Here is a 13,395-nt window from a genome sequence, read left to right as displayed (position 1 = left end):
GGATCGTTTCTCAAAAACTGTGGACTTCGTCCCTTTACCTGAACTCCCCTCAGCTCTCAAGACAGCAAAACTATGTCTTTTGCCTGCATGGAATCCTGCAGGACAGGGCCAACAGTTCACATCCCAGGTTTGGCGAGCCTTCTGCCGGTCCCTGTGCACCTCAGTAAGCCTCACTTCTGGTTATCATCCCCAATCTAATGGACAAAGGAGCAGGTCAACCGGGAGTTGGATGCTGCTCTCCATTGTGTTGCTTTACGTCATCCACAATCCTGATGCATCTCACCTGGATTGAATATTCACACACCTCTTTCACCAGCACCACCACAGGTATGCCTCCCTTCATGGCCTTCAGCCTCCCTTGTTTCCATCTCAGGAAGTGCAGGTGGCGGTCCTGTTGGTCCAGTAGCATCTGCACCACTGCTGGATTTGGATGTCTCTGCTACAGACATCAGCCAAGAATCGATGTCTGGTGGACCACTACCGTACCCCTGCCCCTTACTACACCCCGGGACAAAAGGTATGACTCTGCTCCCGGGATCTTCCTCTACAGGTGGAGTCCTGCCAATTTCATCAGATCTTTAGAGATTGATAATTCATTAATCCTGTTGAAGTGAGACTCCAACTTCCCCCTTCGTGGCATGTGCAGCCTGTTTTTCATGTATACCTGCTCAAACCTGTCTCCTCCAGCCCTCTGAGCCCTCCTGGCTAATTAAAGACCACCTGGCTTATACAATGCGCCAGATCCTGGACATCCAGCAGCAGGGCTGGGTTTTCCAGTATCTTGTGGATTGGGAGGGGTATGGTCCGGAAATAAATTTTGGACTACACCCTCCTGTTAGACTTCTACAGGGTCCTGAATACAAATCAAATCTGGCAGTCACTGACATGAAGTTAAATATCACCATGAAACTTTGCTCTAACATTTGATGATGGTAAATACACCAGATGTTGTCCTTGCACGATCCTGGTCTCTACCCAGGCCATGACGCAACATGTGGGTTGACAGCTAATATTTGATGCTGTCTTGTGAACAAAGTGCGTTTCATTATATAAAGAAAATATATTTCCCTCCGTCGCCCACTCCACCTGTCCTGCTGGGGATCCGAATTGGCGTCACAAAACTTTACTAATGGGTAGTTGAGATCAAGATGAAGGCCGAGTTGGAGGCAGCGCCAGAAGTAGCGGGGAAGGAAGAGGCCATTGGCCAATTTAGGTTGGCAGCTGGGGAGGTCCAATTCTGATTGATTACAAATTTACTATAATTAATTCTGAGTAAGAAATATCTTGGAATATCAATGGTTTGACATAAACAACATGAGTTGATACATAATGTGCCATGTCTGAATTTAAAAAGAGCTGAGTAGACAAGGACAGGTGGGCTGAAACCACATTTCAAAACCAACAGCGTGGGATGTGCTGCCCTTTGATTTGTTGATATCCAGGTTGATAAGCTTCAAAAAGTAAAGAGATGTGGTGACCTTCATGTAGAGAAGTGTGTATAAAAGCTGCTCTGTCCTCTAGTTCAGCAGCTCCTCACAGAGAAGATCCTTCTTCAGCAGGTTGGTTACGACTCTCCTCTCTTCTCTCTCCACATCTTCTCTCCTTCCTCTTGTGCTCTGTTCCCTTCACCACTGTAAGTCATCTGTCTCTCTCCTTTAGAAGCTCCATCATCATCATCATCATCATCATCTCCACCACCAACATGCTGGCAGCATCTCTGCTCGTTTGTGCCATGATGGCCTTGGTTTCAGCTGACGGTGAAGGTGAGTATCTCTGTTCAACTTCGTCTGTGGAGCTTTAACAGCCGTGAGAGGAAAGATACATGGTACACAGATATATGTTCAGATACACATACATGTGCTGATACACAGATACATGAGCAGATACACAGATGTGCATATTAGATTATAAGTAAATGCATGTATCTATACATGTGTAGCTTCTTATATCTAAATAACATGACTATCAACTCAGCTGTTTTCATCATACTCAATGAATTAAACAGTTTAGAAACAGGCTGATGTGTCCAAAGTAAAAGTCATGAAATGACAGATTCATGTGGACATTAAGGAGGAGGGGGACTTGCAATGATGACCTGCTGCCGTCAGACTCTACAGCTTCACCCGTTTGTAGTTAAATTAATATATTATACTGCTCACTATTCCATTTGTCTTCATTGTTGTTGCTACCGATGCCCCAGCCACTGACGCCCCAGCCATTGACGCTGCAGCAACCAAAGCCCCAGCCCCTTCTTGTCCCGATGGTTGGAATGAGATCAACGGTCGCTGTTTCAGCTTCGTGCCAAAAACACGGTCTTGGATCGATGCTGAGGTAATCAATGAAACTCCTACACAGTTTGTTCTGCTGCTGTTGACTCGTCAGCATTTTCCTCTGACTTAGTGTCTCCATGTTGCTCTTGTTCAATAACAGTCTGAAATGATGTGCACCATGAAATATAAGAAGCATCAGAGCTCAGCTTCACATCCGTCTGTCCATCTCCCCTGTAGAAACACTGCCAGTCCATGAATGCAAACCTTGCATCGGTACACAGCACCGAAGAGGAGAACTCCATTCTGGCGATGATCAAAGGACAGACTTCAGCCAATCCAGAAGTCTGGGTTGGAGGCTCTGACTGCCAAGAGGTACTTTATCACAAGAACAGCTTAAATTCCTGACAAACTAAACTCCAAGGTCATTACAACATCTATGAAGAGTCTTTGCTTCCATAAAGAGGAATTGAAAAGGGCAAGGCAGTCCTTTGTCTGAGGTTATCAATAGAAAACAACACCTGCCCTTATTCACCATTGTCGACAGCCTGACAGACCGCTCACCGTCAGTCGCCCGTGAATTGCCGTCCAACGAGTCATGCAATGACTTTGCAGCTTTTTTTCACCAAAACAATTTGGTTAAAGATAAGACAAACTGCATGTAGATCCACCTAGGGTAATGTGGTTGTGTCAACTGTACATCCAGATTGTTTAATGAATCTAGAACATTTTCAACTCCTAGATTAAACAGGTCTGACATAAACTATTCAACATTTAGTCCACTACCTGCTCGCATGCTGCCTACAAGCTTTTTTAAAAAACAATTTAATTAACTAGAAGGCACTGAATGGTCTCGGGCCTAAATACATCTCAGAGTTACTTGTTTTTATGAAGCTATCCAGACCCCTCAGGTTATCTGGTTAACAGGTTTACTCAGGGATCCCAGGATCGGGGCATTTAGTGTCTTTGCTACCCCCCTGTGGAACAAACTCCCTGAACACCTGAGTTGTGCAAAAATCAGCTCATTTTAATTATAATAATTTAACATTTGAATGTATTTGCGTCTGTAAAGCACTTTGAAATGCCTGTGTATGAATGGTGCTAGACAAATTAACTGCTTTGCTGATCAACCGACACTATTTAAAAACAAAAACAACTTTTTCTCTTCCGTGATCTAGGACAAAATTTGGTTCTGGACTGATGGCTCAATGTTCACCTATAACTCCTGGTGTGCAGACGAACCCAACAATCTCAACGGCAACCAGGCTTGTCTTCTGATGAATCACGGAGGTAAATCACAATCAGAGACATCAGAACAAAAATTCATATTAACATGTGAAAAACAATTTATAAAATGTGAAGTGATGAAAGGCAGACAAACAAAATGTCTCCGTTTACTAACATTCTCTGTGACTTTCTTAAATCATTACATTAAGCAAAATATTAAATATTGAAATCGTAAATGTATCAGGTTTTCATATCATTCTGATTGATATTTTTGATTTTCATCTTCTCTTCATAGAATTCTCAAAATATTCTCTATAATCCATCATACAAAACAAAATCAACAAATGTATATTATTATTGCTAATTGTGAGTTTAAGAGTAAGAATAAACATTAATAACAATAATAAAGGAAACTCCAAAAAATGTACATTTAAAAAAAACATACAAAAACAGTATGAGGGTTTTTTTTAAAGTAATGCAACTCTCGTCTATGTGTTGCTTCCTCCGCCGTACGGTGAAAATATCAGTCTTTAGCATCACTGATATCTGATATCTTCTGCTGAGATGTTGAAGCCCTGATTGTGTTTGTTGTGTTCACAGCTTCAACCTGCTGGGACGATGAAGAGTGTTCGGCCTCTCGTGGATCCGTCTGTAGCAAGGCCATGCAGTAACTTCTGAGCTGACAGTTTGAATGTCTTTGTGTTATCAAGTCTGTATGTTCTCTGATTGGCTGCAACACTGCTGAACAGATGAAGTGACATCATCAGCAGAGGACTTCTCCTTTGCTCTTTACTAAGAGGAATCTTAAGTTTTGATGCACAATAAAAACTCTGGAGCATTTAAACATGGTCTCTGATTCTTTTGTACAATCTTTCACCTCAAACAGCAGGTTCTGTACTTGGATTAAGGTTTTGCATTTACAGTCACAAAAAGAGAAATGGTTGATGTGTTATGAAAAGGGGCGGGGGAACTCACTTCAATGAAACAGTTTGTCTTTGCTGAATAAAGTTAACAACTAATGAGTGCTGGGTTATGAAAGAGGCGTGGCTAATGTGTAATGGGCGTGAGGATTCGTCAATATGGGAAAGAAGGTGTGATCAGGCCTTGACTATGATGAACATTAGAAGTTTGGACTTATGTTTGCCATGAGACTTGTTCATTTGGATGTAGGCCTACTAGAAAATTATTTCTAATTTTGAACATGTACATATAGCCAATATAAACAAGTTGTAATGGAGTATAGTTTGGACCCAATAGCAGCGCAGAGACAGGCAGTCACAGTACTGCAGGAAAATACAGAGGAGACTGGAGTGACACTCACTCTGTAGAGCTAAATCCGGTAATCACTGGATAGCCAAGGGAGCAGACAGGTAGAATCCAGAAAGGGACAGGAGAGGATCGTGGTCGGGGGCAGAAGGCTGAGGTGATTTCCAGGAGATCGGTCAGGCAGGATGGTCGGGGGCAAGCAGGGTCGAAACCGGGAGATCAGGCAGAGAAACGCTGGAGAGTCTGGTGCACGCATCCAGAACAATCTGGCAATGACTGAATGTGGAGCTGGAGCTTAAATGCAGCCAGAGCAGAGCAGAGAGCACAGGTGATTGGAGTTGGCTTGATGAGAGGGGTGTGTCTGATTGGCAGATTGAAGCAGGCAGGTGCAGAGTGGTGAGGTAGAGATGAACTGTGACACAAGTCTAATGCAATACAACATATGAAAATCAACGTTGCTTGTTTCAGCTAATACCAGACAGTGTTGGGCAAGTTACTTCAAAAGCGTAATGCATTATTTATTACTTGTTACTGTCATTTCAAAGTAATTAGTTACATTACAATATTACTGTCTTTGAATTGTAAGGCATTACACTACTTTTACATTACTTTTCGCCAAAATAAAAGGAAATATGGATTTTTTGTTCTCAATAGATCTTCTTGTGTTCAATGCAGCTCATTACACAGCAGGATGTGATGTTTTTCGCTTCAAAATAAAAGAACAAAAAACGGAAAATGACTCGTATCCCGTTATTCGTTTAAAAAACGGAAAACGAGAAACTGAAAACGACTCGACGCGTTTTGAAATAAACCTACTGTTTTAAACTCGCACCAAAAGCGTTATGACGCGGACATAAAAGCGGTTCAAAACCGACGGGGAGAATCGGAGCCCCCGCCTTCGCCGCCGCCCCTCAGCTGTTGATCCTCGGTGTGCCGGGTCGGCTGCGCTGTGACCCGCTCCGTGAGTCGGTGTCCAGCTCATGGAGCCTGTGTAGAAGAAAACTCTTCAGGTCCAATTCTGTAGCTGGTTCAAATGAGGTTTAATCACTGACAGTGGAGAAAAGAAATTCACAGTGTATCCATGAAGATCCAGTCTGTCGAATGGCCTGGCCGAGATGGATTTATACAGAACATGCCAGAGAACAAAAGGGAAGGTGTCATGAGTGGATTTGCATTGAATCAACACATGTCTCTCTGCAGAGGAAGAGACATCTGTTGATATCTACAAGGTGTGACCGTTCGGGAGAGCTAGACGATGTCACTACAGGGGTCACTCATCGGGCCTTGATCAATGTATTTGAGACAAATGTTACAGAGAAGAGGGAATGATCAAAGAGTCTTTTCATCAAGACGGCAAGGGTTAACACAATGGAAAACAGCTCAGCAGGACATTTGATGTTTAGAGAGAAAGGAACATTATACCAAAACCAAATAAGAATTGTAAAGTAACACATTTTCTTCAACACCTGCTAACAACAGCGCTTAATTAACATAGTGTAGAGTTACACGACCGGCTTTCACACTTTTCCAAAAGTGGAGCGTATGCCCATCTCGCGATCGCGAATGTAGAGTCAATTGATTTCGGGTTTAAAATGCATTGTAACGTGCGTTACTGAGATTTGTACCGAGTAAAATATTACCAGTTTTTTTTTTGTAATGCCTTACATTACCGCGTTACAGCAAAACGTAATGCATTACAGTAATGCATTACTTTTGTAATGCGTTACTCCCAACACTGATACCAGATGTTTACAGATGCTATGACTATGTGAAAACTACCGCTAGCATATTAGCCCAACCGCCCAAGCAATAAACACCCATAAGATGACAATTTGGCCCATATATATTCAACAATAACTGACTGTTTATTTCAAATATGTACATTTACTTTTGAAATTGTTTAACCCCCTTTTATCCTATACCAGTCTTCAAGGCTAAGAAGAAATTTTGCATTTGAAAGTGTTGAAAAAAGTTTTTTTTACAGATTTATTTATTTGATTATACAATGAACTTGAACGTTTTTTAATGTAAAAAAAATCTTAGCTCATAAGCAAAATAAAGAAATCATTTTTGAATATATAAATAGACATTTTTGTCTCCTTGCATACAAAATGTTTACTGAACCAGAACCGAAACCGTAACCCAAGAATCGAGGTACGCATTGAACCATGGGCTAACTGTATTGTTGTATCCCTACTGCCAACATTGTTACATTAAATGCATAAACTGCATTATAATTTTTCATCTTAAAAGGGCGTCAGGTTGTCCCGATTGAACTTGAAATCAATCAGATTAAATCTGTAGGAGTATGTTCAAATACACTGTGTCTAAAAGGAGAAAAATTGCCTATAATGGCACATTAATTTAAAAATGTCTGACTTCCTGTTGCTTTTCTAAGAGATAGAGGCTGCTATAGAGCCATTTAGGCTCTCCCAAGACTGAGACCCCGGAAATATAAAATGTTTAACCAGTCCTGGTATGCATGCCAACTCTGGTGACTTCATGAGGATGTTACGCCCTTCAAAAAGGCAACTTATTTACATAAATAATATTCCTAAAGTTCCATTAGGGCCTTTCCTGACCAACATTGTCAGTGCTCGAGAACCCCTAAAATTAAAGCTGCAAGCAGAGATCCAGCCTTCACTCCCACAAGCACATCGAACAGACTGGCATTAATTCTAGCCCAGTGAAGTACACTGAGCTATAACTTTCTGTTAACAGTAGGTGGCACTATGACTGTGACTCATACATCAGCATATAGATGTCTTCAGGCAGGTCCTCTTAAAATGCAATGAGGGTAACACAATTTTTTAAATTTAAAATCTTACTTATGAGACATAATAGAACATTGCGATAGAAGTACATGATCACCATCCTCATGCTGTAACACCTTTGACACCTTTCCCAAATCATTTTTTATTAATCAATTACTTAACTTTGATTTCTGACTCAATTTTAGAACAACTTGACACACTGCTGAGCTGCGTCTCAAATTAATCTTCAGGTTCATAGTTTCCAGAGGATGAACACCACTTCTATCTGGCATTGTTTACCTGATGTCCCACCCTAACGGCCCCAGGTCCCCCTCCACAAAGAGACATAAAACAGGACTATGGGGTTAAAAGTAGCCAACAAATGGACCAAAATGTCCAAAACGTAGTGAAGGCCGGAGATACATCTGAAAGTTAAAAATAAAAAAAATATTTTTCAATCTGAATAATGTTCAGAATAATATTATGAATACAAATCACATCTGGCAGTCACTGACATGAAGTTAAATATCACCATGAAGCTTTGCTCTAATATTTGATGATGGTGTAATACACCAGATGTTGTCCTTGCATGATCCTGGTCTCTGCCCACGGAGTGACACAACATGTGGGCTGATAGCTAATATTTGATGCTGTCTTGTCAACAAAGTGCAATGTATTAGATAAAGAAAATATATTGGTCTGACTGTAGCATAAACCACCAGAGAAGAGGTTTAGAGCACTTCGCAAGGTTTCGATTAAGTCCATCAAAATTAACATGTTAACGCGGGGCGATTCATTTGTGGAATTAACGCGTTAGTGCTGTTTGATTTCTGGATGGGATGTTCAAGTATAAAAAAAGCCGAAACAATAAATACACACATTCTGATGATTACAAATTGACTATAATTAATTCTGAGTAAGAAATATCTTGGAATATCAATGGTTTGGCATAAACAACATGAGTTGATACATAATGTGCCATGTCTGAATTTAAAAAGAGATGAGTATAGAAGGAAGGGTGGGCTGTAACCACATTTCAAAACCAACAGCGTGGGATGTGCTGCCCTTTGATTTGTTGATATCCAGGTTGATAAGCTTCAAAAAGTAAAGAGATGTGATGACCTTCATGTAGAGAAGTGTGTATAAAAGCTGCTCTGTCCTCTAGTTCAGCAGCTCCTCACAGAGAAGATCCTTCTTCAGCAGGTTGGTTACGACTCTCCTCTCTTCTCTCTCCACATCTTCTCTCCTTCCTCTTGTGCTCTGTTCCCTTCACCACTGTAAGTCATCTGTCTCTCTCCTTTAGAAGCTCCATCATCATCATCATCATCATCTCCACCACCAACATGCTGGCAGCATCTCTGCTCGTTTGTGCCATGATGGCCTTGGTTTCAGCTGACGGTGAAGGTGAGTATCTCTGTTCAACTTCGTCTGTGGAGCTTTAACAGCCGTGAGAGGAAAGATACATGGTACACAGATATATGTTCAGATACAGATACATGTGCTGATACACAGATACATGAGCAGATACACAGATGTGCATATTAGATTATAAGTAAATGCATGTATCTATACATGTGTAGCTTCTTATATCTAAATAACATGACTATCAACTCAGCTGTTTTCATCATACTCAATGAAGTAAACAGTTTAGAAACAGGCTGATGTGTCCAAAGTCAAAGTCATGAAATGACAGATTCATGTGGACATTAAAGAGGAGGGGGACTTGCAATGATGACCTGCTGCCGTCAGACTCCACAGCTTCATCCGTTTGCTGTTAAATTAATATATTATACTGCTCACTATTCTGTTTGTCTTCATTGCCGATGCAGCAGCTCTTTCTTGTCCTGATGGCTGGAATGAGATCAACGGTCGCTGTTTCAGCTTTGTGCCAAAAACACGGTCTTGGGTCGATGCTGAGGTAATCAATGAAACTCCTACACAGTTTGTTCTGCTGCTGTTGACTTATCAGCATTTTCCTCTGACTTGGTGTCTCCATGTTGCTCTTGTTATCAACAACAATAATAATCTGTCTGTCCATCTCCCCTGTAGAAACACTGCCAGTCCATGAATGCAAACCTTGCATCGGTACACAGCACTGAAGAGGAGAACTCCATTCTGGCGATGATCAAAGCACAGACTTCAGACAATCCAGAAGTCTGGGTTGGAGGCACTGACTGCCAAGAGGTACTTTATCACTAGAACAGCTTTGATTCCTGATAAAGTGACACTTTTTTAAACTTTACATCTTTTCTCTTCTGTGATCTAGAACAGAGTTTGGCTCTGGAGTGATGGCTCAATGTTCACCTATACATCCTGGTGTTCAGGAGAACCCAACAATCTCAATGGCAACCAGTCTTGTCTTCTGATGAATCATGGAGGTAAATCACAACACGTTGTTAGACATCGGAACAAAAATTCATATCAATATGTGAAAAACAATTTATAAAATGTGAAGTGATGAAAGGTCGTAGACAAACAAAATGTCTCAGTTTAGCAACATTTTCTGTGAATTTCTTAAAGGATTAAGCAAAATATTAAAACTTCAGTCAGCAACATTTTTTTAATCATATTCACTGAAGCCGACACTACGCTCCGATAGAACAACATAAATCATCCGGTTTTAGAAAAAGAAATGCGCCTCTACGAGCACGTAGAGCCTGTTGTTTGTTTTGCAAAGATCGACAGCGCCCGGATTATCCTGTCCAATCAGCACGCAGGGCTGTGTTCGTGCACACATAGAGCCCCGCCCCCCTCGGGTTGTTCCACTATCACAGGGGGAGGTGGAGGGAAGTAGCAACAAGCTTCTAATTCCTCGGTTAGAAACCGAAACGAGGAGGTCCAAAACAACCAAGGAAAATAAAACACCGGTGGAAAATAAAGAAAAAAAGAAAGATGGCGACGGTGCCCGTGATAAAACCAGAGTCAACATCGGACCCGCGTTTCAAAGGTGGCGTGATCTAAGGGATTTCAAAGGGCACGAAGTCGAGGGGGAGGAGCTCGGTGGTCGTGGGGGAGGAGATTCAAAATCTGACAGCCTTCCCTTGATCCGCCAGACTTGCCGACTGGGACTTTAAATAGTGAAATAGTAAATAATGTATCAGGTTTTTATTTCATTCTGATTGATAGTTTTCATTTTCATTTTCTCTTCATAGAATTATCAAATATTCTGGAATCCATCCTACAAAATCTAAATCTACAAAATTATATTATTATTATTGTTAAGAGTATAAGAGTAAGAATAAACATTAATAACAATAATAAAGGAAACTCCAAAAAATGTACATTTAAAAAGCACAAATACAAAAACAGTATCAGGGTTTTTTTCAAAGTAATGCAACTCTCGTCTGTGTTGCTTCCTCCTCCGTACGGTGAAAATATCAGTCTTTTGCATCACTGATATCTTCTGCTGAGATGTTGAAGCCCTGTCTGTGTTTGTTGTGTTCACAGCTTCAACCTGCTGGGACGATGAAGAGTGTTCGGCCTCTCGTGGATCCGTCTGTGGCAAGGCCATGCAGTAACTCCTGAGCTGACAGTGTGAATGTCTTTGTGTCATCAAGTCTGTATGTTCTCTGATTGGCTGCAACACTGCTGAACAGATGAAGTGACATCATTATCATTTGATGCACAATTAAAACTCTGGAACATTTAAACACGTGGTCTCTGATTCTTTTGTTCAATCTTTCACCTCAAAGAGCAGGTTCTGCACTAAGTCTAAAATAAAGAAAGAAGGAAAATAAATTAAAGCATGCAAACATGTTCTATAGGAACCAGTAAAGGAGCAGAATAGGTCCATATTAGTTTAAAGTCTTCCTCAATCCTCATGATGTTCATTTAGTACATTATGGTTAATTTAGAGTCCAACAGACCAGAAAGCAGGGGATGCTTTAGGGGGCGGGGCTGCCTGGTGATTGACAGGTCGCTGCCACGCAACCAATGCTAGTTAGCTACTAAGATGACTTTAACACTTAGCTGTAAAGTTGACCTTGAATTATGAAGCTATAAATTTTGTTAGCAGTTTCGCACCAGAATCCAGATGGATCCAGATCCAATAAGGGTGCTGCGCTGCCGCTTGCGTTCATCAGATCCACCCATCTTTCCTCCACAGTCCAAATAGGGTCTTTGTTGCCAAATTCCAAGATGGCAACAGGCTTCAAAACAGTAGTTCAGAAACCAATGGATGGTGTCACCGTGACTATGTTCCAGGGCTCGAAATGAAGTCAGACTTTATAGAAAAAAATCTTGCAGCCTTCATCTTCTCTTCCAAAGACTTGTTCATGGTTTTAGCGTTGTTGTCTATGAATGTATGATAAGTGTGGTCATTTTTGCAAGTGTTTCCCAAGTTAAGGCCATTCTTGAAGTGTAGATTTACTAATTTGGGACATTTTGTAGAGGGTTCCTCTTCCTTTGCAACATAAAATGCTACGTTTAATAGCTTGATTAACTTCCTAACATCCTGATCGATTCTTAGAAGACAGCTTGGCAGAAGTGCCTTCTCAGGATTCAATCGTACTCTGAGAGCCTTCTCACAATCATTACGCAGATGTTACAAGATGCATTTTTTAGTGATCTCATGTATTTTGTCACCTCTGACGATGAAAAAAGCAAGTCTTTTGCCTTTGCTGGGAAGGATCTGCATATTGAGCAGTACATTATTTTGCCAGCTGGATCAAACTCTGCAAAGGGGTATTGAGGCCTCCATTCAGGAAGCCACTTCCTCTTCCTCTTTGCCTCAGAGCCTCCCCCATCCTTGACCCTTGCAACTCCTGAATTTAGTTTTTAAGACAAAACATACGTTCATGTTATGATAATATAACATTACATAACACAGTATGGTATAATTTGCGTTGACTCTCTGACACAAAGTCAATCAGAGTTGAGATTCTTCTTCTCCTCGTGTCGTCACTCTTCAGTGAATCGGTAATAGAGCTGCGTATCCGGCGCCGTGAGACAGTATCTTATGTTTCATAGAGACAAACAAAGTAGGAGTAAAACCACAGACCGTCTGTGAACAAACAACAAGGTCGCTGCCGTATTTATGACAGGAAGACGTTATGTTCAGTGTTTACGTAGCAGCTATGTTAGATCAGCTTAGCTCTGAGCGAGACAAATGCCATTCAGAAAACAAGCATTTTTCTGTGTCGTCTTAAAGGACAGATTTAACAAACCATGAGACTTTCTACACATCCTTGTTAATTCGGCATACTCTTTATCCGTGTATTGCAGTTAAATCACAACGTTGTCGTTTTTTTAATGCAGCTCTCTGAGATTCAGCGAACATCTCCGGGTAAAGTTATAAACTCAGACAGCACGCCGAATAGTTTCCCGGTGAGTCTGAGACTTCCACAACATGGACAAAGCAGGAATGTGTTTATTTCAGCCATGAACAATTAAACATTATCGGTGTCTACACGGCACGTCCAGCCCGGGCGACGCAAAATATCTCAACTGATTCTGCAGCCAACTCGCACGGCAAACACCCGTTTATTCTGATCAACTGTATTTCAAATCTTTTTCAGACATCAAAATAACATGAGGCCCCATTTTAGGACATTTGTATATTTAAGGCACAAGTTCAGTTGTTGCTAGCGCTAGCTATCGCTGAGCACTAGCTAACATTGACAGTTAAGACAACTAACTTACCACAGGGGAAGACGATGAATTATGTCCAGGACTTGAGATGTCTTTTTCCGGGAGTCAGCCGTGTTGGGGCTTGCATCAGGGGGCTGTTTATTCAACCACCTCAGCATTTCTTTCATTTTTCGACTGTCGTTGATGATCATCTATCGCTCTGGCACTATGAATGTTGCATTGGCGCGAGTCAAGCAGCAGCAGAGTGGATGACGTAGAATGCATTTGCAGGAACAGGCGATCGACTGCCCTAT

The 13,395-nt window shown here is 41.3% G+C and overlaps 2 protein-coding genes across 2 annotated transcripts; both read left to right on the top strand.

Annotated features, from left to right (window-relative positions):
- Positions 1-1,496: 1,496 nt before the first annotated feature.
- On the top strand, positions 1,497-4,341 carry LOC311022766 (type-2 ice-structuring protein-like). Its single transcript, XM_084024293.1, has 6 exons — positions 1,497-1,559; positions 1,660-1,757; positions 2,201-2,331; positions 2,508-2,642; positions 3,446-3,557; positions 4,095-4,341. Exons 2-6 carry the CDS (start codon positions 1,703-1,705, stop codon positions 4,163-4,165), a joined length of 504 nt encoding a protein of 167 aa, XP_083880419.1. The 5' UTR covers positions 1,497-1,559; positions 1,660-1,702; the 3' UTR covers positions 4,166-4,341.
- Positions 4,342-4,945: 604 nt separating this feature from the next.
- LOC311023690 (type-2 ice-structuring protein-like) lies at positions 4,946-11,130 on the top strand (the record flags this gene model as incomplete). The annotated part of the gene is made up of 6 exons (XM_084025682.1): positions 4,946-5,001; positions 8,817-8,917; positions 9,343-9,431; positions 9,563-9,697; positions 9,780-9,891; positions 10,961-11,130. The coding sequence occupies 6 exons, from the start codon at positions 4,946-4,948 to the stop codon at positions 11,029-11,031; spliced, it is 564 nt and encodes a 187-aa protein (XP_083881808.1). The 3' UTR covers positions 11,032-11,130.
- Between the last annotated feature and the right edge of the window lie 2,265 nt (positions 11,131-13,395).

This window comes from Eutrigla gurnardus, assembly GCF_963514095.1.
Source record: "Eutrigla gurnardus genome assembly, chromosome: 13".
NCBI lineage: Eukaryota > Metazoa > Chordata > Actinopteri > Perciformes > Triglidae > Eutrigla > Eutrigla gurnardus.
The sequence above is the reverse complement of the archived record's forward strand: the minus strand, read 5'-3'. Positions and strand labels throughout refer to the sequence as shown.